At 39.7% G+C, this 25,946-nt stretch overlaps 1 protein-coding gene across 1 annotated transcript; it reads right to left on the bottom strand.

The window, feature by feature from the left end:
• Positions 1-4,971: 4,971 nt before the first annotated feature.
• On the bottom strand, positions 4,972-8,884 carry LOC311041102 (uncharacterized protein). Its single transcript, XM_084051572.1, has 3 exons — positions 8,768-8,884; positions 7,731-7,832; positions 4,972-5,399 (listed from the first exon to the last, which is right to left on the bottom strand). Exons 1-3 carry the CDS (start codon positions 8,835-8,837, stop codon positions 5,200-5,202), a joined length of 372 nt encoding a protein of 123 aa, XP_083907698.1. The 5' UTR covers positions 8,838-8,884; the 3' UTR covers positions 4,972-5,199.
• Between the last annotated feature and the right edge of the window lie 17,062 nt (positions 8,885-25,946).

Raw genomic sequence — 25,946 nt, 5'->3', positions numbered from 1 at the left:
TTTCAAAATATTTCCAGGAATTTCATGACCGTGGGGACCCTGGAATAAGGTGAAAGTATCTCTTGTTAATGTTTCTGCTGTCATGCATCCCATCCTTCTATACCCACACCACCACCAATTAAAAGACCCAACCGTGTGTGAAAAGTAACTATTTTGGCATAACAGTGGAGGTAGTTAGGGTTCATCTTCCAGGGAACTAGGAGATAGTTATGAGAGAGGTTATGGTGACACTATGTTAGGGTTCATCTTCCAGGGAACTAAGATGGTTATGAGAGAGGTTATGGTGACACTCGGTTAGGGTTCATCTTCCAGGGAGCACGCATTCGCAGAGCAAGTTTCACAGCAATCTGTCCATTAGACTTTGAGACATCTTGTGTGTGAGTAATAATAATAATATAAAATGTATTTGTATAGCACCTTTCATGACATGACATGCAGCTCAAAGTGCTTTACAGAGAAATAATACAATTACAGTTACAAATAATTCAACAATAAAGAAAATAAGAAAAGCAGAAGCATAAAACAACATTAAAATAATAGCAAAGGGCAGTGAATCAGGCCATACACTGAGGACATGTACAACAACACAGAGATTTAAAGGAGCTACACCATGAATTTAAAAAATAATAATAATATTTGATATCATATTGTTTATGTCCCTCAAACGTTTTTCAAAAGGTTTGAGCCTAAATCAAGCCTCAGATATACTCATTCCAACTAACTTCTCTCTGGCTTATAAAGCACTTTCACCTGCAATACCACATTGTCCTGTTTGGCACGAGGCGCTATTGAGCCAGTTTGTATGCATGTCATGTCCTGGTTCTGTGTGGAAAAAGTTTTTTTTTTTTTTTTTGGATTTTTCTTTTTTGGTTAGAACTGAAAAACGGGAGGAATTGTTCCCAGACGTGACGTAGGGTGGGGGAACAAATCTGACGGACTGTTTTCAGACCAATTTACATGAAAACCACAGATAGCCTATGAAAGCCTGCATGCTCGAAGTCGGGTATTTGTTGGAACAGAAGAGAGGTGGGGGAGACCAAAAACACACAAAAATGAAGAAAAAGTTAAAATTCATGGTGTAGACCCTTTAAAAATCAGCTAAAAGCAGGAGTGAAGAAGTAGGTCTTGAGCTGTGCTTTAAATCTATCCACAGAGGCTGCCTGTCTTAGGTGTAATGGGAGTTTATTCCACGCTGTCGGTCCATAGATGCAAAATGCTGCTTCACCGTGTTTATTACATGTCATTGTAGGCACCTCGAGCAGGTCAGCACTTGAAGACCTGAGGGGGCGGTTTGGAACATATCTCTCTAGGCAGTCATAGAGATAGGAAGGTGCCAGACAAGTTAGAGCTTTATAAACTAGTAAAATCATTTTAAAATCAATCCTAAAAACAACCAGGAGCTGTAGTGTAGTGAAGCTAGAACTGGAGTAATATGTTCTCTCATTTTAGTTTTAGTTAAAACTCTGGCTGCCGCATTTAGAACAAGTTGTATTTTTTCAGTTGTTTTCTTTGGCAGGCCAGAGTAAAGTGCATTGCAGTAATCAAGCCGAGAGAAAAGAAAAGCGTGGATCAACGTTTTTGCATCGTCCAACGACAGATAGGCTCTGATTCGCGCAATATTTCTAAGATGAAAGAAAGCAATCTTGGTAACATGATTAATGTGTGTATTAAAATTCAATTCAGAATCAATAATAACCCCTAGGTTATTTACTGTAGTGTTACTTTCTACAGTCAGGTTACCAAGTCTACTTATTATTGATTCTCTCTGCTCACTAGAGCCAATTATGAGAACTTCTGTTTTATCCTCATTTAGCTTAATTAAGTTGGAAGAAGCTGCATTCAGTCACAGTTGGCACTGTGTGCAGTGGAAAAGGCCATATGACCTGAAACAATCATCCAGAGTATGGATGTGCATAACTGACCAATTTATGAATACAACATTCTACTGAGCTGGCATTTCTCTTTGAATGCATTTCAATATTTATTTTTTTATAACACTTTCCACAGTTTTGGTATTTTTTGTCCATGCATTCACTTCATCAATAAATTCATTGACATTGATCAATTTGGCCTTGAACCATATGTCATGTTTTTCCTTTTCCTCATGAGGTATTAATGGCAACAGTGCATCCTGAGCCTCTGCTGCTTCCTTGCATAGGCGCATATATTTCATAAATGCACATTGCACCTTCTGTTTGCATCCACTTTGCATTAACTCCAAAATTGATTGTTTCAAGTTGGATGCCTTGTTTAATTTCGATTTTCTTTCTTTTTGCAATGTGTCAATTTTATCCATTAGAGCCTTTGGTGTTAATATGCTTTTGCGTTTTGTGACAACCTGTGCTTCAACATTGTGCGTGATTTGACCCGTGTCCACCTCGGACTGTTTCTCAGCCACTGCAGGCTGTGACTGCTCCTCAGTCTGTTCAACCAATGCAGTTTCATTAGACTGCGTTTCAGCCGTGGCGGGCTGTTCAACCATACCGTTCTCTGCTTGATTCAGATCAGACATAATACCAACGGTTCAAACATAAAAACAGTACCTTGAATCACTCAACAACAAACCCACAGTTAAAACCAAAACCTTAATAGAGACACACACACACCCACGAACGGGTTGCAATCATAAACCACCAATGCATTGGATTTGTCCCTTTTTCATATGTTTCTCAAATGACTCTGTGCACACAATTGTTTTTATATGGCCATATAAGGTACCCTGGTAGCGCGCTACATACCCTTTCGTTGTCCGTGTACTGCCGGGTCCGTTTGTCTTTGTTCTTTACTTCAAAAAGACTTCGAAAAGACTTCAAACAGCGCTCATTGTCCGAGCGCTATTCAATCAACTCCTTGCGTGCAGGACAGCTCCTTGTCCGTCCAACTGAACGGTGCGGGTCGCCGCGATCAACTCCTTTCGGTGCAGGCCGCTCGTCCGAGCGCTGCTCGATCAACTCCTTGCGTGCAGGACAGCTCCTTGTCCGTCCAACTGAACGGTGCGGGTCGCCGCGATCAACTCCTTTCGGTGCAGGCCGTTCGTCCGAGCGCTGCTCGATCAACTCCTTGCGTGCAGGGCAGCTCCTTGTCGTGCTGTCGTCCACACGAACGATCAACTCCAAACGCGCAGGGCCGCTCCTTGTCCAAACGCCGTGAGCAGCACCGGTGGGTCCTCCTGCTCCTGGTCCACACGCTGCGAGGCCGCCCGGCCGTGCGATTCTCTGAACGCCGTGCTCAAGCACCGGCGTGTCCTGGTCCTAATTGTCTTCGTTCCGCGCAATTCCAAGCGAAACGGTGTACCAAACAATTGTCAATAAATAGTGTCTTTCAGCGATCTCAGAAATCAAACGCTGTCTCACTGATCAGCTGTTGAATCCTGAGCGCGATGATCCTCGTCTTCCAATAAATAACAAAGGTTTCAATTGTCCACTTCAAAAGAAGAGCCTTAGTTTTTGACTTAATGTAGAGCCTTTACCTTTAAGCCTACTGCGAGGGGCAACTGGGTTGAGTTTAGTTAGACGCGTGCATGATGAATTCAATGTCCAGAGCTGTTGTATATTTTCGGATATGTCAATCCATTTATTGCCCATAAATCAGATACACAATACTCAGACAGAAGCATTGAATGCCGACCTGTACAGCACATGAAACACGGTCAAAAACTGTGTGGCTTTTCCCCATTGCCACCTGGACACAATCACCCACCAACCAGGTATAAATGGGTAACCACCCCCTGTGGTGGTTGCCATGGCTACTGACCATGCCACACCTCTCCTGTGGTGGTTGTCATGGTGACTAATAATGCCACACCTATGCAACATGAGGTAGATATTAGGGCCACACACTGTGATTTAAGAAGACATTAATGTCATTATCACCAAGGCCACATCATTCATTTACATATAACAAACAAAATAAATATAAAGGCATTTTGGCTCCAACAAAAGGTTTTTCTCCAATGTGGACATAGAGCATCGCAGTTGCGCAGAATCCGGGTGCCGGAAGTAAATACTCAATGCATTTTTCCCATTGACTTTTCCAAAAATATTTATATCAATGAATTTAAGCCTAGAATCAAGCCATCCAGGATTCTGGTGAATCATGACCATAAAACCTTTTTTTCTGTGATTTTTTAAATTTTATATTTAATGATATGATATACTATGTTTAATAAATACCCTTTGTTTTGCCGTTTTCAAAAAGTTTTTTCACAGAATCAAACGTTTTATGGTCATGATTCACCAGGATCCTGGATAGCTTGATTCTAGGCTTAAATTCATTTATATAAATATTTCCGGAAAAGTCAATGGGAAAAATGCATTGAGTATTTACTTCCGGCAACTGGAAGTGGGCGGGAACTGCGACGCTCTATACTGGTGTATCTTGAGACAATATGAACGGCTGAAACTCTTGTTACACAGTTTACATTGGAAAGGTTTTTCTCCGGTGTGGATACGCTGGTGTGTCTTCAGGTGACTCGACTGATTAAAACTCTTATTGCATTGTTTACAGTGGAAAGGTTTTTCTCCGGTGTGGATACGCTGGTGTTTCTTCAAGTCAGATGACTTACTGAAACTCTTGTTACACAGTTTACACTGGAAAGGTTTTTCTCCAGAGTGGATACGCTGGTGTGTCTTCAGTTTAGATGAACTAATGAAACTCTTGTTACACAGTTTACACAGGAAAGGTTTTTCTCCGGTGTGGATACTCTGGTGTCTCTTCAGGCTACCCGACTGAGTAAAACTCATGTTACAGTGTTTACACTGGAAAGGTTTCTCTCCAGTGTGGACACGCTGGTGTGTCTTCAGGGAACCTGACTCACTGAAACACTTCTTGCAATGTTCACACTGGAAAGGTTTTTCTCCAGTGTGGATACGCTGGTGTGTCTTCAGGGAACCTGACTCACTGAAACACTTGTTACAATGTTCACACTGGAAAGGTTTTTCTCCAGTGTGAACACGGTGGTGTTTTTTCAGGTCATAGCCATAGGACTGACTGAAACTCTTGCCACAATCTTCACACTGGAAAGGTTTTTCTCCAGTGTGGACAAGCTTGTGTTTTTTCAGGCCATGAGACTTAATGAAACTCTTGTCACAATCTTCACACTGGAAAGATTTTTCTCCAGTATGGACACCTCCACTTGTCTCCCCCCAATCATCACTGTCTTCAGTGACTTCAGTGTCAGATTCAAGCTCAACTTCAACTTCAGAGCAGTGTGAAGAGATCATCTTCACTTTTCACTGCTAGTAATGTCAACATTGATCCAAAAGGCTTCTCTGGTCTTTGAAGTAGCTCCTCCTGTTCCTTTTTAATCTGTGGAGGCTCTGGTTCCTCCTGGAGCAGACTGGGGCTCCTCTCCTGTTCAGGAGAACCCTCCTTTTTACACACAACCATGTGCAGGATGTCTAGGAGCAGAATAATAACATGATAGTCAACACTGCATTCATAAAATGTAATACATTTTTGTATCTTCCAAGTAGGGATGTCCGATATTATCGGCCTCCCGATATTATCGGTCCGATATTAGCATAAAAATCAATATCGGAAAATATCGGTATCGTTTAAAACATTTTTTTTTAAAATATGTTACATGAGCTCTTACTGTATGGTGTGTGTGATATGAAATGTGAGCTTATCATAATCACAGTAATCCTTAATCATATTCCATCATATTCAAGGGCTTTTGCAGAGAAATGAGACAGACTCCAGTCACTTTCAAATTAGAGCACTGCAGAGGGCAGGTGTGTGTGTGTCTGGGTCCAGCTGACGCTCGTTGACACTCGTTAATGTTATAGGCATCAGAGCAATTATGCTTCTGCACCGTCTAATAGGCCAACATCTAATCTAAGATTAGTGGGACTCATTAAAATGGCAACCAGTGAGTCCCAGGACTCACTTTATTGAAAATCTAACAACATCACTCTATTATATTAGATTTATTAGATATTATATTGATATTGTAGCTATTTTATTTTATTAGATATGTGATGTTGTTACCTGAAAATTAGATGACTTTTGGTGAAAAGCATATATCGGTATCGGTTGATATAGGTATCGGAAATGAGGAGTTGGACAATATCGGTATATCGGTTATTGGTAAAAAAAAGTCAATATCGAACATCCCTACATCCAAGTTCCATGTACAAAGCTATTGCCTACTAAGACAGACAAAACAGTTACTAAATAAGAATCTGTGTTGGGGGGCTATGAACAAAAAAGGTTTTCAAAGAAGTACCGCTTAACTCCCAAATGGTGTGGACAGCAGACTTGCAAAGAAAATAAATCGAAGTCACTCCGTTTTTGATACAATTTTGAGCAAGGCAACAATATGACCAACGTGTAAGGACCTAAAGGTCTTCATCAGGGTCTGTTTCTGGGGAGTTTTCCAGCTCAGTATTACAACAAAGCGTACATGTGTTTTAAAGTATGTGATCTAAACGTGTTGCGTTGTACACTGCAACAAGGCAGTGCCAAATCAAGTGCATGTTACTGCATTGGCTATTTCTCACCTCAAATGTTTTTGGAAACATTTAAAGTATTTTTTATAACATAATTAATAACGCACCATTCGGCCATCCTCTTTGCCCTAATTCAACAGAGTAGCACTGCCCTCTAGAATCTAGCATATGCTAATGAATCATAGCTGTTTGAAAGACTACTTGACAAGTGCTTAATATAACATATTGAAATTGGTTGGAGTGTCCGCCCTGAGATTGGGAGGTCCAAGTTCAATCCCCCGGCCGGGTCATACCAAAGACTATAAAAATGGGACCCATTGTCTCCCTGCTTTAGCCTGCGTCTGACGGTCTGCAGAAGACACATGATAATGTGAATTCACGCGACCAGGACGGTTTACCAGGCTATCCCTGCTTGGCACTCAGCCTCAAGGCTTGGACTGGGATAAGTCCCTGTGAAATACTAGCGTCTTGTCCAGGGGTTGTACTTGTACATTCCTAATGTACAAGTATACTTTAACTATACTTTATACAAAACTCCTACTGATCCTCGTGGGTAGGTCAGTATCTCACCTACTTGGACCAATCAATAGTCTGATTAAACATGATAATGTCCCATTCAGTGCATTGCCAGCATCCGAAATGGGTGGCAGGGTCGACTCTATACTCTATACTTGGTCCTCTCTTTTTTCCCTCTAAACCAAGTCTTTTGTGATGCATTGTGAGCTTGTAGATCAGCTATTAGCAGAACCCTATTATATAGATGCTAGGGTTTAAGTGGTTAAACTTCAAATCAAGAAGCTAATAAAAAGCCTGTTTAATATCTGTGTCATCTCACACAGATCAGACTGACAGACCCATTGCTAGACCTCTCACCTCCTACAGAGGCACACCATCAACAAACAGTTTTCAACTGCTACCAAACTTTAACCAGGCATTTGTGGCTTTCATGGCTGGAGGTGCTTCCGTTTCATGATGTCATTCACTTGGCGTCTTGAGCTGTGAGCTGTGTGACACACACACTGTTCTAGATGCATTGGTCTACGGCCACTCTGTAGAGAAATGTACTATGTGGTGCAGTTTCTCTTTTGTTTTTCTTTGCATATTAATGATGCCTATGTATATTGATTGATTGAGTGATTGATTGAATACTTTATTAGTCAAAACATGTAAATAGCACAGAGGTAGAGTAAAACATTTAGGACAAAAGGATAACACAAAAAGTCCTGGGGAGTATAATATCCTATAATAGCCGGTTATTATCATTGTCAAAATACGTACTGAGGTGTGGGTGGTCTTCAGGATCCTCCTGTTTAATAGAAATGTCCCTGGCTAAGTCTGGAGAGTTCATCTTCACCTGCAGTCTGGACTCCACACACTGGTCTGAAATGAACACATTGAATAATTACTTTAATTACTTGAGACCCAGCAGTGTTGTCAAAAATAATGATTTGTAGAATGTAAAGGCAAATTAGCCGAAGTACACGTTCCAAAATATGAATATTGGGTTGAAAGATTGTGGGATTTATATATTAGGGAAGTAATCACGCTTAATTTCAGATTAGACAAGGAAATACATGTATCAAAAGATGGACTCCTGCAATGCATACAATAAATGGTCTAAAGTAAATAAGGTGAAAGTATCTCTTATTAATGTTTCTGCTGCCATGCATCCCATCCTTCTACACCCACACCACCACCGATTAACAGCCCCAACTGTGTGTGAAAAGTAACTATGTTGTCACAACAGTGGCGCTAGTTAGGGTTCATCTTCCAGGGTACTAGGATATGGTTATGAGAGAGGTTATGGTGACACTCGGTTAGGGTTCATCTTCCAGGGAGTATGCATACGCAGCAAGTTTCATAGCAATCTGTCCATTAGACTTTGAGACATCTTGTATGTGAGTGGCCTAAAGGTGCAGCCAAAATCAATAAGATTCATCCTTGCTGGGTGAATTAAAGGACTATTTACTGTAACTGTTGGGAGAAGCTGCATTCAGTCATAGTTGGCACTGTGTGCAGTGGAAAAGGCCACATGACCAGAAACAATCATCCTGACTATGGATGTGCATAACTGACCAATTTATAAATACAACATTCTATTGTTCTTTTAATGTGTTTCAATTCAAAAATTGTACGACTACTATTACCGTTATATCCTATTCCATTTTTATTGTATCTAATTCCACACTGTTGAAGCGAGAATAATTCCGCTGCCAAAGTATAGTGCAGCTAGCAACTGTATTGTATGTATATGTTACAATAAACACCTTGAAGCTAGAAAAGGGGAAGAAAGAGAGACAGTGAATGAAACGTACTGAGGTCTGGCTGGTCTTCAGGTTCCTCCTGTTTCATTGAAACGGGTCTGGCTGGGTCTGGAGAGTTCATCTGCACCTGCTGTCTGGACTTCACAGAGTCTGGAATGAAACAATTAAAATCCCAGAGGAGTTTAAGATTAATTAAGAAGAGAAACTCCTCTTACACTCAACTTCAACAATAATATACAGCAACTTAAGGAAAGAGTAACTTATTGTGTTAATAACTTGTCAACTGGGTCAGTTACTTTTTCATAGAACACTTCAATTATAATTCATAACCTTTTACACTTCAAGTTGCCCAGGATGAAAGTTTTTTTTTTGCAGTCTTGAATATTATATGGAAAATATAATTAATATCTTAATGCAATCCTCTCTCTGATAGAACATGTAATTATCTCTTAATGGTAATTTTTTCTATTTCTTTGGAAAAATACTCAATTAATGATTTTTCTAAATGAAAATATTTTTTAATTCATATATATATATATATATATATATATCACTAATGTCCACGTTTTCTTTAATCAATCTCATCCCACGTTGCCAGAGGAACTTTTAGTGAAGCTGCTTGTCCAAAGCTTTACCTGGGTTGTTCTGTTTGTGTCTTCAGGTTGAAAACGGCAGACTGTCCCTTTAAAACGTCCAACTAGGTTAATTTAAACTCTAGGCCAGGGGTCGGCAACAGGCGGCCCGCGGGCCGAAATTGGCCCCCCAGAAATAATATCTGGCCCGTGAGATAATTTTGAGAAAAAAACATTTTTGAAAAAAAAAAAATTTTTTTTTTTAGAAAAATATTTTTTGATTTTGAACCCACTTTTGAAATCATGCACTCATAAACACGATGCATTTTAAAGGATTTATAACATTTTATAGCTAGATTAGAGGAAGGAGAAGAAAAAAAAAATCACCAGAAAAATCGCCTGTGCTGATATTTAAACCGGAAAAAATGTTGATTTATATTGGTCAAACAGAACCGAATTAGACCCAAATTAGACCCGAATTAGACCGAGTTAGACCCGAATTAGACCCGAAAATTTTTGCGTGTTGTGCACGCACATGCACGCGCGCGCGCGATGGAATGTCTGGGAGTGATATTGGCCCTAGGCTTATCTCAGTTGCCTACCCCTGCTCTAGGCTGTACTTGAAGCTAGTTTAGAATTAGCATTAGCCTTAGCCCACGACAACAACAAAGCAAAGTCTTTGAACGTCGTGTGTAAATTCCTCTCGTTTCACAACGTGCCAGCCTGTCACTCTTTACACAGACTGTCGCACAAAGACACACTAAGACAAAAGTTACACAAAGGTTTGTTCACTGCAAACTTATATTATAAAACAGACTTTCTCTGTATCAGTTCGTTCACTCTCTGCTCTGTTTATTTGGCTGTAATGGATGTGTTTCAACCCGGACGATAGAGCGGGACGGACATGGTCCCCGGCCGTGCCTCTTTCTCGTCCGGGTCGAAACACACACTATTCCCGTAGCAATGGTGGTTCACATGACGCAACCTCTATGGACGCAACCACTTGTTCCTGGTTTGCGATTGTTTTACATTTACAACTGCTACATCTACATAGACGTTCAGATTTAAAATATAAAGTGCTGACCCCCATGCCACGGATATAACAAGTTGAGGCGTAAAGGTCTAAGTACCTGTATATTCCGTATTGTTCAATAAAAAGCTTTTTAATCCGATCGCCAGCCATTTTCTTAGAATTCTCTAAGATGCTTTAAAAGATGCGATCCTATCGGTTGGGAGGTGTACTGCACCCTGATACATTACAAAATAAAATAGAAAATGGCCGCTGATCGGATTAAAATGCTTTTTATTAAACAATACGGAAGATACGGGTACTTAAATCAGGGCGCCTCAACTTGTAACATCCGTGGTCATATGGTAAAGCACTTTACATTTGCAATTTTAACGTTTATGTAGATGTGGCAGTTGTAAATGTAAAAACAATTGCAAACCAGGAATAATAGTGGTTCCATGACTGTCATGGTATGACAGTCATGTTTCAGGAATATCTAATCACGCAGAGTTCACGCAGAAGCCTCATAAATGAATTAATAATGTTCCATGAATTTCAAAGTTTATTCTTGAACAGAAATACGTTTTAATGGTTTTACAAATAGATGAAACACAACGTGATTGAGTTCATCTTCTGCTGTGTTTCAGTGGTTGAGCTGCTAACAAACGTCCTCCTGCTGCTTAACGACGACACTGTTCAGAAAGGACTTGTTTTAGTTGTCTCTGAAGTGTCAACAATCAGTCAACACACCAGAGTCTGTCTAGACGCCAGTTGGCGTGTTGCTGCCCCCCACTGTTGGTCTCGGGTACTGTCCATTGTTTATATACAGTAATTGTACTATGTGACCTTCCTGACCTGTAGAGACCAGAACATCCATCTAGGAGTGCAACAGTTAATCCAACTAAATCAATTTAAATTATTACAATTTTTATTTTGGGCATGTCATTGCAGGCAAAAATATTGAAAATAGCAGATCTACAAGCTCACATCGCGCCACGGTGCGATGCGTTTTGAGCTTGTAGATCAGATATTTTCCACAAGTCTTGCACAACACTGTTGTGCAGCATAATATAAGATAGGGCTGATGTCATTAATCAAAGAGAAAAAACATAATAGCTTCTCAATTAATCAGAAAATTAATCTACAGTCAGCCCTACAACAGCTTCCATCACTGCACATTGATGCTGCACAGGTCTGATCACGTCTCGTAGAAATGTAGGATACAACATATACCAACATACCATGTTACATGAGACAACAACATACCATGTATTAAACATGTTAACCATATCATTTTCAAACTATGTAACGAATATCAATATTTCTATTTCTTTCTGGGTCAGGGTCCCATTTGGGTCCATTTTTTACTAGGTACACTAGATATTTGTATATATTTTGTCCCTGTCAAATACGCATGAATAAAATAAAATAAAAAGGCAGACCTAACATGGTGTACCTAATCATTGATTGAATACTTTATTAACAGTTTGCAAATAGTACAGTGGTACGATTATACACAAGTTTCCTAGAGTGTTGTTGGCATCACTTCCTGTCGATTTCATTGGATATCATTGGATTTCATTGGCTCAAATCGACAGGAAGTGATGCCCACAAAGCCCTAGTAAACTTGTGGATACAAGGGTGCTAAAAGGATAACACCAAAAACCCTAAGGGCTTATTGTTTCCATTGTGGCCCTGTGTATTCAATTCATCGAGGCATTTAAAGACATACAATAATATACAAGACATCAACACTAGTATCAATAAAATGTGTACTTTAAAATAAGGGGGGGGGGGGGGGGATTTCTGATGTTAAGCTTAGACTTTACTAGGACCAGTGACAAATCGCAAACAGGTGCTCTTTTATGGTGATTTTGAAGGAGGGTGAGAATTCACCCTTTTTTAAAGTGAATCCTGCGATATATCTCGATATTGAAACATGCCGATATGTATCGAAGTCATGTCATACCGTATTGTGATATTTTAAATATTTGTTCAAAGAATAATGTCACCTTTAATTTGCTATCACAATCTAATAATGTGATACAACTTAATAATGATCATAGCCATTACTTTAAGTGTATAAACATCATAAGTAATACAAAATACATTTACAATACAATAAAATACACGCAGAGGAAAAGCGGCGCAGCTGGGGCCACTGTGGCTGTGAGGCCATGTCATTTTTCGAGGGGCACATGGCCAAAGAGAGGGCCATGGCCATCGTGGGCGCCGTGAAATTCCTGCCCTGATCATAGCCATTACATTAAGTGTATAATCATCATAAGTAATATAAAATACATGCAAAGTATTGTGTCCTTAGTTAAAAGGACGACTTCACCGATTTTCAACCTATCTTCATATAATTGGTCCTCACTAATACTCATGATAAAATGGTACCATTTTTTTCTACTTGGTCTGTGTCTCATAGGAGGGCTGTGGACAGTCCATAAACCTGTCTACCAGTGACATCATAGTTAGGCATGATTTCTTTTCCAACAAGATTTCACATTTTGTAGAGAACACAAGAACAATGGCTTCTTTTATTGCATTGCAACTTTCCAGGAATAGAAAGCCTGCAGTTTCTATTAGCTTGGATTCCCCATTGATGATGTCACTGGTAGACGGGACTCTGAACTGTCCACAGCCCTCCTCTGAGACACAGACCGAGTAGGAAAAAAAAGTATCATTTTATCATGAGTATTAGTGAGGACCAATTATATGAAGATAGGTTGAAAATCTGTGAAGTCGTCCTTTAACTGATTATTTAATAATTGAAATAGTGCCCCATTCATTGTGCATGTAATCTAATACATCAAAATGACGTTAAATCATAATATAAAAACTAAGATTCTAGAAAAACTGTTCTACCTTTATACAATTGATATGGTTTACGTCATTTATATAGCTTAAGGGAACGTTCAATGGAGTTCAATGGACAGGTGGCGCCACATTGGGAGGTTTTTGTTAATTTCAATGGTGTGACGTCACCTTCTCTTTCTATTATGGCATAAATGAATAACACCAAAATACATTTAATATACCTCAAGGTAAAACAATTACATATATACCTGTATTTTTTAATATTTAACTCAACATACAGCTGTTTAATTTGATCCTCCCAGTCAAGTTATTTACAGTGGATATTTCTTCCCTTGGTGTGAATGCACTGATGTCTTTTCAGAGCACTTAACTGACTGAAACTCTTCTCTCACTGTTAACATTGTGAGAAGAGTTTTCTCCAGTGTGGACACGCTGGTGTTTCTTCAGTTCACCTGACTGACTTAAACTCTTGTCACAATGTTTACAATGGAAAAGTTTTTCTCCAGTGTGGATACGCTGGTGTGTCTTCAGGTTATCAGACTGACTGAAGTGTTTCAGAAAGGTTTTTCTCCAGTGTGGATACGCTGGTGTATCTTCATGTTACTTTCACAATTAAAACTCTTGTTACAGTGTGTACAGTGGAAGTGTTTCTTCAGGTCAGATGACTTACTCAAACTCTTGTCACAATGTTCACAGTGGAAAGGTTTGTCTCCAGTGTGGATACTCTGGTGTTTCTTCAGGTCAGATGACTTACTGAAACTCTTGTCACAATGTTTACAATGGAAAGGTGGAACGGTCTCCCCCCAATCATCACTGTCTTCAGTGACTTCAGTGTCAGATTCAAGCTCAACTTCAGAGTATTGTGAAGAGATGTGTTCATCATCTTCACTTTTCACATCTAGTACTGTCAACATTGACCCCACAGATTCCTCTGGTCTTTGTAGTAGTTCCTCCTGTTCCTGATGACTCTTCAGTTCAGATGACCAAATGAATCTCTTGTCTCAATGTTGACAGTGGAAAGGTTTTTCTCCAATGTGGACATACTGGTGTATCTTGAGACAATATAAACGGCTGAAACTCTTATTACACAGTTTACACTGGAAAGGTTTTTCTCCGGTGTGGATACGCTGGTGATTCTTCAGGTGACTCGACTGATTAAAACTCTTATTGCATTGTTTACAGTGGAAAGGTTTTTCTCCGGTGTGGATACGCTGGTGTGTTTTCAGGTCAGATGACGTACTGAAACTCTTGTTACACAGTTTACACTGGAAAGGTTTTTCTCCAGAGTGGATACGCTGGTGTGTCTTCAGTTTAGATGAACTAATGAAACTCTTGTTACACAGTTTACACTGGAAAGGTTTTTCTCCGGTGTGGATACTCTGGTGTCTCTTGTGAAGACATTGAGAAGAGATGTCTTCATCATCTTCACCTTTCACTGGTAGTAATGTCAACATTGACCCCACAGGCTCCTCTGGTCTTTGTAGTAGCTCCTCCTGTTCCTGATGTCTCTCCACTTCAGATGACCAAATGAAACTCTTGTCGCAATCTTCACAGTGGAAAGGTTTTTCTCCAGTGTGGACATGCTGGTGTATCTTGAGATGATATGAACAGCTAAAACTCTTGTTACACAGTTTACACTGGAAAGGTTTTTCTCCGGTGTGGATACTCTGGTGTCTCTTCAGGCTACCCGACTGATTAAAACTCATGTTACAGTGTTTACACTGGAAAGGTTTTTCTCCGGTGTGGATACGCTGGTGTGTCTTCAGTTTAGATGAACTAATGAAACTCTTGTTACACAGTTTACACTGGAAAGGTTTTTCTCCAGAGTGGACACCCCTACTTGTCTCCCCCCAATCATCGCTGTCTTCAGTGACTTCAGTGTCAGATTCAAGCTCAACTTCAACTTCAGAGCAGTGTGAAAAGGTGTTTTCATCAACTTCACTTTTCACTGCTAGTAATGTCAACACTGACCCAACAGGCTCCTCTGGTCTTTGAAGTAGCTCCTCCTGTTCCTTTTTAATCTGTGGAGGCTCTGGTTCCTCCTGGAGCAGACTGGGGATCCTCTCCTGTTCAGGAGAAACCTCCTTTTTACACACAACCATGTGCAGGATGTCTAGGAGCAGAATAATAACATGATAGTCAACACTGCATTCATAAAATGTAGATACATTTTGTATCTTCCAAGTAGGGACGTTTTTTTTAATTATTTTTTTTAAATAAGTTACATGAGTTCTTACTGTATGGTGTGTGATATGAAATGTGAGCTAACCATAATCACAGTAATCCTTAATCATATTCAAGGGCTTTTGCAGAGAAATGAGACAGACTTCAGTCACTTTCAAATTAGAGCACTGCAGAGGGCAGGTGTGTGTGTCTGGGTCCAGCTGACGCTTGTTGACACGCGTTAATGTTATAGGCATCAGAGCAATTATGCTTCTGCACGTCAAATAGGCCAACATCTAATCTAAGATTAGTGAGACTTAAAATGGCAACCAGTGAGTCCCGGGACTCACTTTATTGAAAATCTAACAAAATCACTCTATTATATTAGATTTATTAGATATTGATATTATAGCTATTTTATTAGATATAATGATGTTGTTACCTGACAATTAGATGACTTTTGGTGAAAAGGCCAGCATATATCGGTATCGGTTGATATAGGTATCGGAAATTACGATATTGGTATATCGGTTATCGGTAAAAAAGTAAATATTGAACATCCCTACATCCAAGTTCCATGTACAAAGCTATTGCCTGCTAAGACAAACCAAACAGTTACTAAATAAGAATCTGTGTTGGGGGCTATGAAGCTCGCTCGTGGTGTCTCTAGTGGCTCCAGTTCGCTTGAGACGGTGCACCTCCGTCGTGGTCCAAGACTATACTTTATACAAAACACCTACTGAGCCTTGTGGGTAGGTCAGTATCTCACCTACTTAGACCAATCAATAGTCTGATTAAACGTGATAATGTCCCATTCGGTGCATTGACAGCATCCGAAATGGGTGGCAGAGTCGACTCTATACTCTATACTTGGTCCTCTCTTTTTTCCCTCTTTTTGTGATGCATTGTGAGCTTGTAGATCAGCTATTAGCAGAACCCTAAACGTCAAATCAAGAAGCTAATAAAAAGCCTGTTTAATATCCGTGTCATCTCACACAGATCAGACTCACAGACCAATTTCTAGACCTCTCACCTCCTAATAATAATAATAATAATAATAATATCTTATATCCTATAATAACCGGATATTATCATTTTCATGATATTTTTTTGCCAGGATTATGGTAGAGTTAAAATACGTACTGAGGTCTGGCTGGTCTTCAGGTTCCTCCTGTTTCATTGAAACGGGTCTGGCTGGGTCTGGAGAGTTCATCTGCACCTGCTGTCTGGACTCCACAGAGTCTGAAATGAAACAATTAAAATCCCAGAGGAGTTTAGGATTAATTAAGAAGATAAACTCCTCTTACACTCAACTTCAACAATAACAGACAACAAGGAAGGAGTAACGTCTTGTGTTAATAACTTGTCAACTGGGTCAGTTACTTTTTCATAGGACACTTAAATTATAATTCATAACGTTTTACACTTCAAGTTGCCCAGGAAGAAGTTTTTTTTGCAGTCTTGAATATTATATGGAAAATATAATTAATATCTTAATGCAATCCTCTCTCTGATAGAAAATGTAATCATCTCTTAATGGTAATTTTTTCTATTTCTTTGGAAAAATACTCTATTAATTAATTATTTAATGATTTGTGCAAATGAAAATATATTTAAAACAAATGTGTGTGTGTGTGTGTGTGTGTGTATATATATACACACACACACACACACACACACACACACACACACACACATAAATGTTCACTAATGTCCACGTATTCTTTTATCAGGAAAACACTGTTCAGGTTCATAACGGTAATACTTAAATGCCCCTCTTCTTTCAGGGCAACTCAAGTTACACCATATTATTTTAGTACACATACACACGCACGCACACACGCACACACACACACACACACACACACACACACACACACACACACACACACACACACACACACACACACACACACACACATATGTGGCTCAAAAGCTCAAATCAAGTGTGGAACCTTTAGTTAAAGTTCCTGGACGTCCCTCAGTTCTCCAACCGTCACAGGGTCAGGTTTTACCGGCAGGTTAACAGTCACTGTCTTCTCAATCTCATCCCACGTTGCCAGAGGAACTTTTAGTGAAGCTGCTTGCAGCTTGTCCAAAGCTTTACCTGGGTTGTTCTGTTTGTGTCTTCAGGTTGAAAACGGCAGACTGTCCCTTTAAAACGTCCAACTAGGTTAATTTAAACTCTAGGCTATACTTGAAGCTAGCTTAGCATTAGCATTAGCATTAGCATTAGCATTAGCCCACCACAACAACAAAGCAAAGTCTTTGAACGTCGTGTGTAAATTCCTCTCGTTTCATAACGTGCCAGCCTGTCACTCTTTACACAGACTGTCGCACAAAGACACCCTCAGACAGAAGTTACACAAAGGTTTGTTCACTGCAAACTTATATTATAACATAGACGTTCTCTGTATCAGTTCGTTCACTCTCTGCTCAGCTCTGTTTATCTGGATCTAATGGATGTGTAGGTTGAAACACACACTATTCCCGTAGCCATGGTTCACTATGACGCTCGTCTGTCACAAGCGTCACGGAACCACTTGTTCCTGGTTTGCGATTGTTTTACATTTACAACTGCTACATCTACATAGACGTTCAGATTTAAAATATAAAGTGCTGACCCTCATGCCACGGATGTAACAAGTATGCGACCCTATCGGTTGGGAGGTGTACTGCACTCTGATACATTACAAAAAAAATAAAAATAAAATATAAAATGGCCGCTGATGGGATTAAAATGCTTTGTATTGAACAATACGGGAGATATGGGTATTTAGACTAGTGCGCCTCGACTTGTAACATCCGTGACCATAGGGTAAAACACTTTATATTTGAAATATGAACGTTTATGTAGATGTGGCAGTTGTAAATGTAAAAACAATTGCAAAGCAGGAACAATAGTGGTTCCATGACTGTCAGTCATGGTTTCAGGAATAACTATTCCTGCAGAGTTCCCGCAGAAGCCTCATAAATGAATTAATAATGTTCCATGAATTTCAAAGTTTCTTCTTAAACAAAAATACGTTTTAAAAGTTTTACAAATAGATTTAACACAACGTGAATGAGTTAATCTTCTGCTGTTTCAGTGGTTGAGCTGCTAACAAACGTCCTCCTGCTGCTTAACGACGACTGTTTAGAAACGACTTGTTAGTGTGGTTGCAACCTAGCCCCTACGGAACCTCTCCCTCCGCTATGTAGCTCCGAGATGAGGTCCCTCGCTGCCGGATGCTGTCGGTACCGTCGCACATTTTCCACTTTACATGTTTCTTACCCCTTTCTGCACATCGTATCCAAAAAGTAAAGCATTTGCGCCACTCTCTCAGATGTTTTAAGTTTTAGCTGGCAATAAAATCTATCCAACGAGTTGAAGAAAGTATTTAATTTGCCTCGGTTTTCATCCGGTTCCATAATATTTTGCATTAGAAGATGCAATTCAACATTTGACCAGTAGGGTAATCAGTAATGTTATCTCTACGGGCGCAACTCTTGCGCAATGTCTTAAAAACATGTAACCGGATGAAAACCGAGGCAAATTAAATACTTTCTTCAACTCGTTGGATAGATTTTATTGCCAGCTAAAACTTAAAACACCTGAGAGAGTGGCGCAAATGCTTTACTTTTTGGATACGATGTGCAGAAAGGGGTAAGAAACATGTAAAGTGGAAAATGTGCGACGGTACCGACAGCATCCGGCAGAAACTAAAGAGGGACCTCATCTCGGAGCTACATAGCGGAGGGAGAGGTTCCGTAGGGGCTAGTTGCAACCAGACTATAGTACTCCTTTGACTTTATTTATTTATAGATAAACTTTATTTCGGGCCGCTACTCCTCCCACAGTTTTTTTTTCACAATTTAGTGCTATTTGTCAAAATGACCGGTCTGACCGGGAATCTTGCTTGCATAAGGCTAATTGGTTGCATAGTTTAATTGATATTGATTTATTAGTGCATTAAATTTCCCCATCCACTTTAATGGAAAAGTGAAAAAACTCAAATTCAAGTATTTTTTTCTCAGAAACCGTAAGAGCTAGAGTTACAAGACTTTGAGGGAAGGTTCATAGTTTATTTCCAAATTATTGAAACAATTATTACACCATTGGGTTAGCTACTGGGTTAAGTAGCTCCTCCTGTTCCTCTTTAATCTGTGGAGGCTCTGGTTTCTCCTGGAGCAGACTGGGGCTCCTCTCCTGTTCAGGAGAGACCTCCTCTTTACACAGAACCATGTGCAGGATGTCTAGGAGCAAAACAATAACATGATAGTGAATAGTGGATTCCTAAAATGTACAAATATTTATCCTTTGTCCGTGCTCCCTGTACAAAGTGAGCTATGACCTACTTTGATTGACCAAAGTAGGACGTAGCGCCTTCGTCCTACTCCTCCCGCCCCAAAACTCCCTGCTGACAGGCTCCGCCGCCAGTGCGTAGGAATACGTGCAGTTATATCACCCTCCCCTTCCGGCTTCCCTCCCCCGAACACGGGCCAATTGTGTTCGTATAGACGCTCGAGAAAGCCACGGTGGATTCGAACCCACTACCTCCGCGGTGGTGGGCAGGCACTTTACCACTGTGCCACCCTAGCGCCCTAAAAATATACGTTTTTGAGAGATATTGTAATGATGGAAAAAATGAAAGAAAGAGAGAGAGAGCACATGAAACCTACTGAGGTGTGGGTGGTCTTCAGGTTCCTCCTGTTTAATAGAAATGTCCCTGGATGAGTCTGGAGAGTTCATCTTCACCTACAGTCTGGACTCCACACACTGGTCTGAAATGAAGCAAGTGAATAAGGACCTTAATCCAAGACGGGGAACGCATGTGTGTCATTTTAAGATTTCTTTGGCTATTCAAAAATAGCAGCTCATAGAGCGGCACCGAGTGCCACGAAACAAGCTTGTAAATATGCTATTTTTGAAAAGAAATCTTGAAAATGTGTGCAAATCTTTGAATATATATATTATTTTTAAGGGAACTCAAATCTTTGCTTCTGGGGATTCTAAAAATATAATGTAATGTAAACTTATGTTGCTATAATATGAGGACCACCATGTCAAGGACCACCCAAAATGATATGTAAATTGTGGACCCCCACCCCATCTAATATTTATTTTTTCCAGGGACCCCCAGAAGCAAAGATTTGGGTACAAAATGTATATATGTATTCAAAAACACGTTTTTACGTTTTTCCAAAACAATGGCAGATCTAAAAGCTTGTATATTGTAAGCTTGTATATTTGCTACTTTTAAATGGCCAAAGAAATACCAAAAAATGACACAGATGCGTTCCCGATCTTAATAGGTTAATAACTGGAGACCGTGGTGTCAAGAATAACAATAATATTTGCCGAAGGTAAAGGCAAAATAGCCTTATTTTCTAGTCACTATTTTGGCCTGATGGTGGTGCCAGAAGAATCAGGTCATTGGGACACTCTGTTGGGATTAATCTTCCAGGGAGCATGCATGCACAGAGGAAGCTTCATGGCAATCTGTCCATTAGATTTATAGACATTTTGTGTGCAAGTGGCTTAAAAGTGGAGCTAAAGGAAAGGCGTTTGAGCACCAAAATCTGTCAGATTAATCCTTGCTGGGTGCATTTGAGCCAAGGACTATTCACTGTAACTGTTGGAAAAAGCTGCATTCAGTCAAAGTTGGCACTGTGTGCAATGTGTAGTGGAAAAGCCCATATGATCAGAAACAATCATCCAGATTATGGATTTGTATAACTGACCTGATTTTTCCAATTACTATTTCCTTTATATCCTATTTAATGTGTATTTTATCTCACTCCACACTGATGAAGCACAATGATTTCACTGCCAATAGTGCAGCTGGCAATAGTATAGTATGTGTATGTGACAATAAACACCTTGAAGCTGGAAAAAAAAAGGGAAGAAAGAAAGAGGCAGACAGAGAGTGAAACGTACTGAGGTCTGGCTGGTCTTCAGGTTCCTCCTGTTTCACTGAAACGGGTCTGGCTGGGTCTGGAGAGTTCATCTGCAACCTGCTAGTCTGGAATGAAACAATTAAAATCCCAGAGTTCAGATTTCATTAAGAGAGACTCTTACACTTAACTTCAACAAAAAACAACTTTTTTCACAGAACATTTCTTGAATAATACATAAAATACATAACTCATAACCTTTAAGGCTCGTGTTATGTTAGATGTTATATATATATGTTATGCAGTCATTAATATTTTGTGTAAAATATAATTCATATCTTCATGTAATCCTCTGTCTGATAGAACGATTTTTATTTCTTTTTAGGAACATGATTATAAATTATGTAGTCATGATTTGTGCAAACGAAATAATACTAATATTAATATTAATACAAACATTGTTTTCTTTTTTCAGGTAAACACTGTTCAGGTTCACTATCATAATAATGAAATGCCCCTTTTCCTTCAGGTCAATCGATTGATTGAATACTTGCGGGGGGGGGGATCACAGAAAGTAGTACAGGTATGCTAAGAGGATTAAAACCCAATAAAGCGCTATATATGGCTTGTTTCCATTGGGGTCCTGTGTATTCAATTCATCAAAACATGTAATGACAGAGAGATATACAATACTATGCCAAAACATCATATAAACCAGAAGTAATCCAAAAGAAAAATATTTAAAGAAAAGAGTTTGGGTGGGTGGTAGCTGTAGAATACAACTTTCGTAGACGTATTTATGATGGTCACCAGACATGTCGACCCAAGACAGCTCGACCCGGACCGGTCGACCCGCTGTCGACCCGCTTGGACCCGACAACTCGACCCAAATTCGACCCGGACCGCGCGCGAGAGAGAGAGAGAGAGAGAGAGAGAGAGACACAGACAGACAGACAGACAGACAGACAGCGAGAGGAGAGAGAGAGAGAGAGAGAGGGAGAGGGAGAGGGAGAGAGAGACATAATAATAATAATAATATGTACATTGATTTACCAAAGAATTATTATTTGTCTGTCAGGGTGAAACAAGCCCAAAGGCTTTCAAGCAAGCACAGCCATTGAGATAGACACCTCCTTACCTCAAGCCCTATTGTCTTCTTGATGTGATAAGGCTTTCAAGCACAGCCATTAGACACCTCCTTACCTCAGCTCTAAATCCTTACAGTGTGTCTATTATCAATTGGTTCAGCCTGGCGATCCTCAATCTGTGTTGTCTGACAATTATTCTTGCACTCACTTTATTCTCCCCTTTTCAGGTAAAGTGCAAAGTTGCCATGTTATAATAAGTTTCTATGAATGCTTTAGCTTCAAGACTGTATTGGTGTGGGACTGTTGGTGTTTTTGTTGCACTCGTTACAAAGCTAATGGAGGCTAATGGAAGCTAAAGGGAGCCACCCAGAGGCCGTTTACAGAACATCATAAAGTGACGTTCAGTCTACACATTAGCAGCAGCTCAGTCAGTGTTGTAGTATATGAGATGCAAATATTATAATTGGGATTTCATTTATATTGCATATTTCATCTTACTTACATTTTGTTTACAAGGTGAATATGTATGCTACACAGCATATGACCGTGTCCTTGTTTAAGGAAGGATAGGCTATCATAAATGTTTAGCTTCAGCCTATTTCCTTTTGATCACCTCAAACACTGATGGATGTAAGACTTGTATACATGTATGCTTGTACTGTCACAGCATAGCAGAGTATGACCTCTCCTAGGGGTTTTGTGAATAATCACATGAAGTATAAAAGTCAGATATATAAGAAGTTATAGTTATAATGGTAATGCCTTTATTGATTGTATGCTGTGCTTTGAATACACTATATTATTTGTATGTGTTATGGAAATGATTATTTTGTCATTCAGTCATAAAGTGACGTTCAGTCTACACATTAGCAGCAGCTCTGTGTTGTCTGACAATTATTCTTGCACTCTATTTCCTTTTCATCACCTCAAACACTGATGGAAAGTAACTAGTAACTACAGTTACTATAGGCTTTTTTTGTTGGTTATATAATTTTAGTTGACCTTGTAACAGTAAACTCATGTACTGTACTGGTACCTTTTCCTGTGCAAACTTCAATCAATCTAAAGGATCTGGTATTTCTATTATTGGCATATCTTTTTAATGTTAATAATGAGAGCTATACATTTAAGGAAGGATAGGCTATCATAAATGTTTAGCTTCAGCCTATTTCCTTTTCATCACCTCAAACACTGATGGATGTAAGACTTGTATACATGCTTAATGTCCCTTTAAAGTTAAAACTGTATATAGAATGCAGATATATGCAGAGAAACACAGAGACACAGAGCCATCAACAACATCAATCACATTCCTAAGGCTATCAGCCATCATCATCAGCACCATCATCCATCCCCATAGCTTGATGGATGTAAGACTTGTATACATGCTTAATGTCCCTTTAAGGTTATATGGTGGCACGCTACCAGCGAAAGAAAACTAAGGACACAGAGGGCAAACTGGTGAAACTATGGGATGCCTATGCAATGAAGGAGTTGGACATCACCCAGCTGCTGGCAGCTGTTGCTGAGGTGAACACGATGCCACACGGGGTCGGACTGGCAAGAGCGGACAGCGAGGTCTAGCCTGGTCTCCTTTCTCTTTTTTATTCCCCCATTTTTTTTGTATATAACTATTTTTGATAGTTTGATAGTATGACTGAAATAGTGCACATTCGATCAGACTCAGCCTTTTTGTAATATACTACTATTTTTGACCTTTTTTTCAATCATTGAAATTGTTTCACACTGCCCTGTTTTGTCAAATAAAATAACAGTTACTTTAATTCATTTCACCTCTTGTGTTGTGTTTAATGATGGCAACTAGTGTAGATCTGCTACTTTCAAATGATTTTAGAGGAGAGGAGGACAAAACAGGCTTACAATATGTACTCTTAAATATACTATAACACTTCTTAAAAAAAAGTATGCAACTGGGGGAGCATGCTTACAATATTTACTCTTAAGTCTTAAATATACTATAAATATACTCAGGACCTCCCTCACCGTCACCTTGTACCTTGTACTCTACTACCCTCTAGGGGTTACACGAGCTACTACTTCAGACAACCAGACCCGGTCGATCTGGGTCGAGCTGTCTCAAAATCGCGGCTGGTCGAGCTGTCTTGGGTCGACATGTCTGGTGACCTTTATGATTATGACGTTTTCAATCTACGAGAGTTATAGGATTCACCCCCATGGACACAGGGACTTTCAGCACTATACCCCGTAAACACTCCAAACATGTACAAATTGAAAATAAAGGTGCTTACCCCCACGCCCCAATTGTTAACTCTCGCTACGGGGTAGTAGTTTAAAGTAATAATACATATATTTCAATAAAGAAGTGTTTTAATGCCGTCTGTGGCCGATTCTGTCGGAAGTTCCCAATGGGCGGTAGTGACGCGCCCATCTGGTGAAACTCGGAATTACACTCAATGTAAACAGGAAGTAAACGAGGGTGAAAAAATGGCGTTCGGCCACTTAGACCTGAGGCCCATTCTAGGTGGTGGTGATTATGCTTTATGTACATGATATCATGGTCAGAATTACATTAACACCCAGATCATAGTTATACTGTAGCTGCTTGAAGGACAACTGAACCATAACAAGATAGGCTGTACCAAAACAATGGCTATTAAGCCTAGTGGAGACATTTAGGCTCGTATAAGCTGTCAAATATCATAATGTATTGTAGAAGTATTATAAGTGATGGTATAATATAAAGGTTAGATATAGCAGGCACATCATTTATTCCTCACAATCCTAAACACTGACAATATACATTTCCTATGTGTAATTGTGGTATCTAATTGTTGTGAACTTAAATAGTTAGTGCTATTATCATAACCAGCTGTACAGAAACACATCTACTGTTTGACCATTGACCCGTGTCTCCCTCCAGAGGACATCCGGGATGTCATCAAGGGTCTGGAAAAGTTCAGAAAAGTCAAACCCAACATTGACATGTGGAACCCTGATCGGTGGGTCTGTCTGTCATTTAGTAACATGTAAGGTTACATTATTTGGCTGGCTGGCTGGCTGTCTGTCTGTCTGTCTATCATTTAGTAACATGTAAGGTTACATTATTTTACTTTAATGCTGTTTAAGATGAATGCTAGACAATTAAATTAAATTTAAAGTGTGTGTGTGTCTCTCCCTCTTTAGAGAGTGTGTCCCAGATGTCCTGGCTTTCCTTGAGGACAACGAATGGGCCGTGGACCCTCTGTTTGGACAGATGACTGAGGGCGACTTCTTTCCTCAGTCCCTCTACGCTGGCCCGGGTAGGACATAATATGTTCGCTGCATCTCAACCTTTTTGAGCTCTAGTCTAGACCACTGGTTCTCAACCTTTTTCACATCAAGGTCCATTATTTATTCGGCATTTGAGCCACGGACCACCATTTGATTAGATTTAGACTCTCAGACCCAAAACTTAGAATATTTTGTCATCGTTGGATAAGATTTTGTCCACAATTCCATCCATGCTGTATTGATGTTGGTTCCATAGTATAGAGAGAGAGATAACAAGCAAACGCTGAACAAAATGACAATTCTTCTACATTCTCTAATTGTGTAGACTTTTTGTAAATTAAGATGTTTAACACTAATGTAACTCTTGAGAGCGTAAAATGAAACCAAATGGACCTGTAAGGGTCATAATTTCAAAATAAGTACATTGGAGGGGTGTCCCCAGATGA

Source organism: Gymnoscopelus microlampas (genome assembly GCF_963454915.1).
Source record: "Gymnoscopelus microlampas genome assembly, chromosome: 24".
Lineage (NCBI taxonomy): Eukaryota > Metazoa > Chordata > Actinopteri > Myctophiformes > Myctophidae > Gymnoscopelus > Gymnoscopelus microlampas.
The sequence above is the reverse complement of the archived record's forward strand: the minus strand, read 5'-3'. Positions and strand labels throughout refer to the sequence as shown.